General features: G+C 34.2%; 1 protein-coding gene across 1 annotated transcript in view; it reads left to right on the forward strand.

Annotated features, from left to right (window-relative positions):
- Positions 1-221: 221 nt before the first annotated feature.
- Positions 222-641, forward strand: part of prmt2 (protein arginine methyltransferase 2) — a 14,544-nt gene continuing 14,124 nt past the window's right edge. Inside the window, exons 1-2 of the mRNA XM_058393391.1 lie at positions 222-232; positions 507-568. Of these exons, the coding sequence (XP_058249374.1) occupies positions 542-568 (27 nt within the window). The 5' untranslated portion in view covers positions 222-232; positions 507-541. The remainder of the gene's footprint in view (positions 233-506; positions 569-641) is intronic.

A 641-nucleotide genomic window follows, 5' to 3' on the forward strand; every position in this document is an offset into this window, starting at 1 on the left:
GAAATGCAGTTTGTGAAATAACTATTATTTTCAAATAGTGTTGTGAATTTTATTTATAATTTTTGTTTAGAAATTGTGAATTTTATCATATTGAGCCATTTTCTTTTATAGTTGTTTTTATTTGTTTTCTGTGGAAATAATATTGACGCATATCGCCCCTTTTTGTACCCCCTGGGTTTCCGTAGTTCTCTTCTCTCCCCCCCCCTCACAGTGCGGTTATGCATTGCTGAGGGTAAGTTGTATGAGAAATGCTGCTGATGCTATTTGACTATTTTCTTTGTAAAAATGAACGTTTATGTTGTTATATTTAATGTAAGTTACTTTCTGTCAATTTTATTACATTGCCATGTAATTTTTGTGTTGTTTTGACAGCTAATGTAAGTTTGATAGAAGTTTTAATTTCACCTGTTGGCACCAAATGCACTACAGCAGACTGCTATGCTAATGTAGCTCAGCGGAGATTTTAGCGGCATTTCTCAGTGTACATTATTGTTTTGTGTATATAGGGGTCAGATGTGCAGGACAGACCAGAAGACAATCTATGTGTCTGTGTTATTGTCTTCTGCAGGTATGTTTTGTTTCAACTGTCATTCTTTTATTAATATTTTATCACCCAACCACATGCACCTTTTTCACTTGGT

Source organism: Hemibagrus wyckioides, linkage group LG06, assembly GCF_019097595.1.
Source record: "Hemibagrus wyckioides isolate EC202008001 linkage group LG06, SWU_Hwy_1.0, whole genome shotgun sequence".
NCBI classification, from domain to species: domain Eukaryota; kingdom Metazoa; phylum Chordata; class Actinopteri; order Siluriformes; family Bagridae; genus Hemibagrus; species Hemibagrus wyckioides.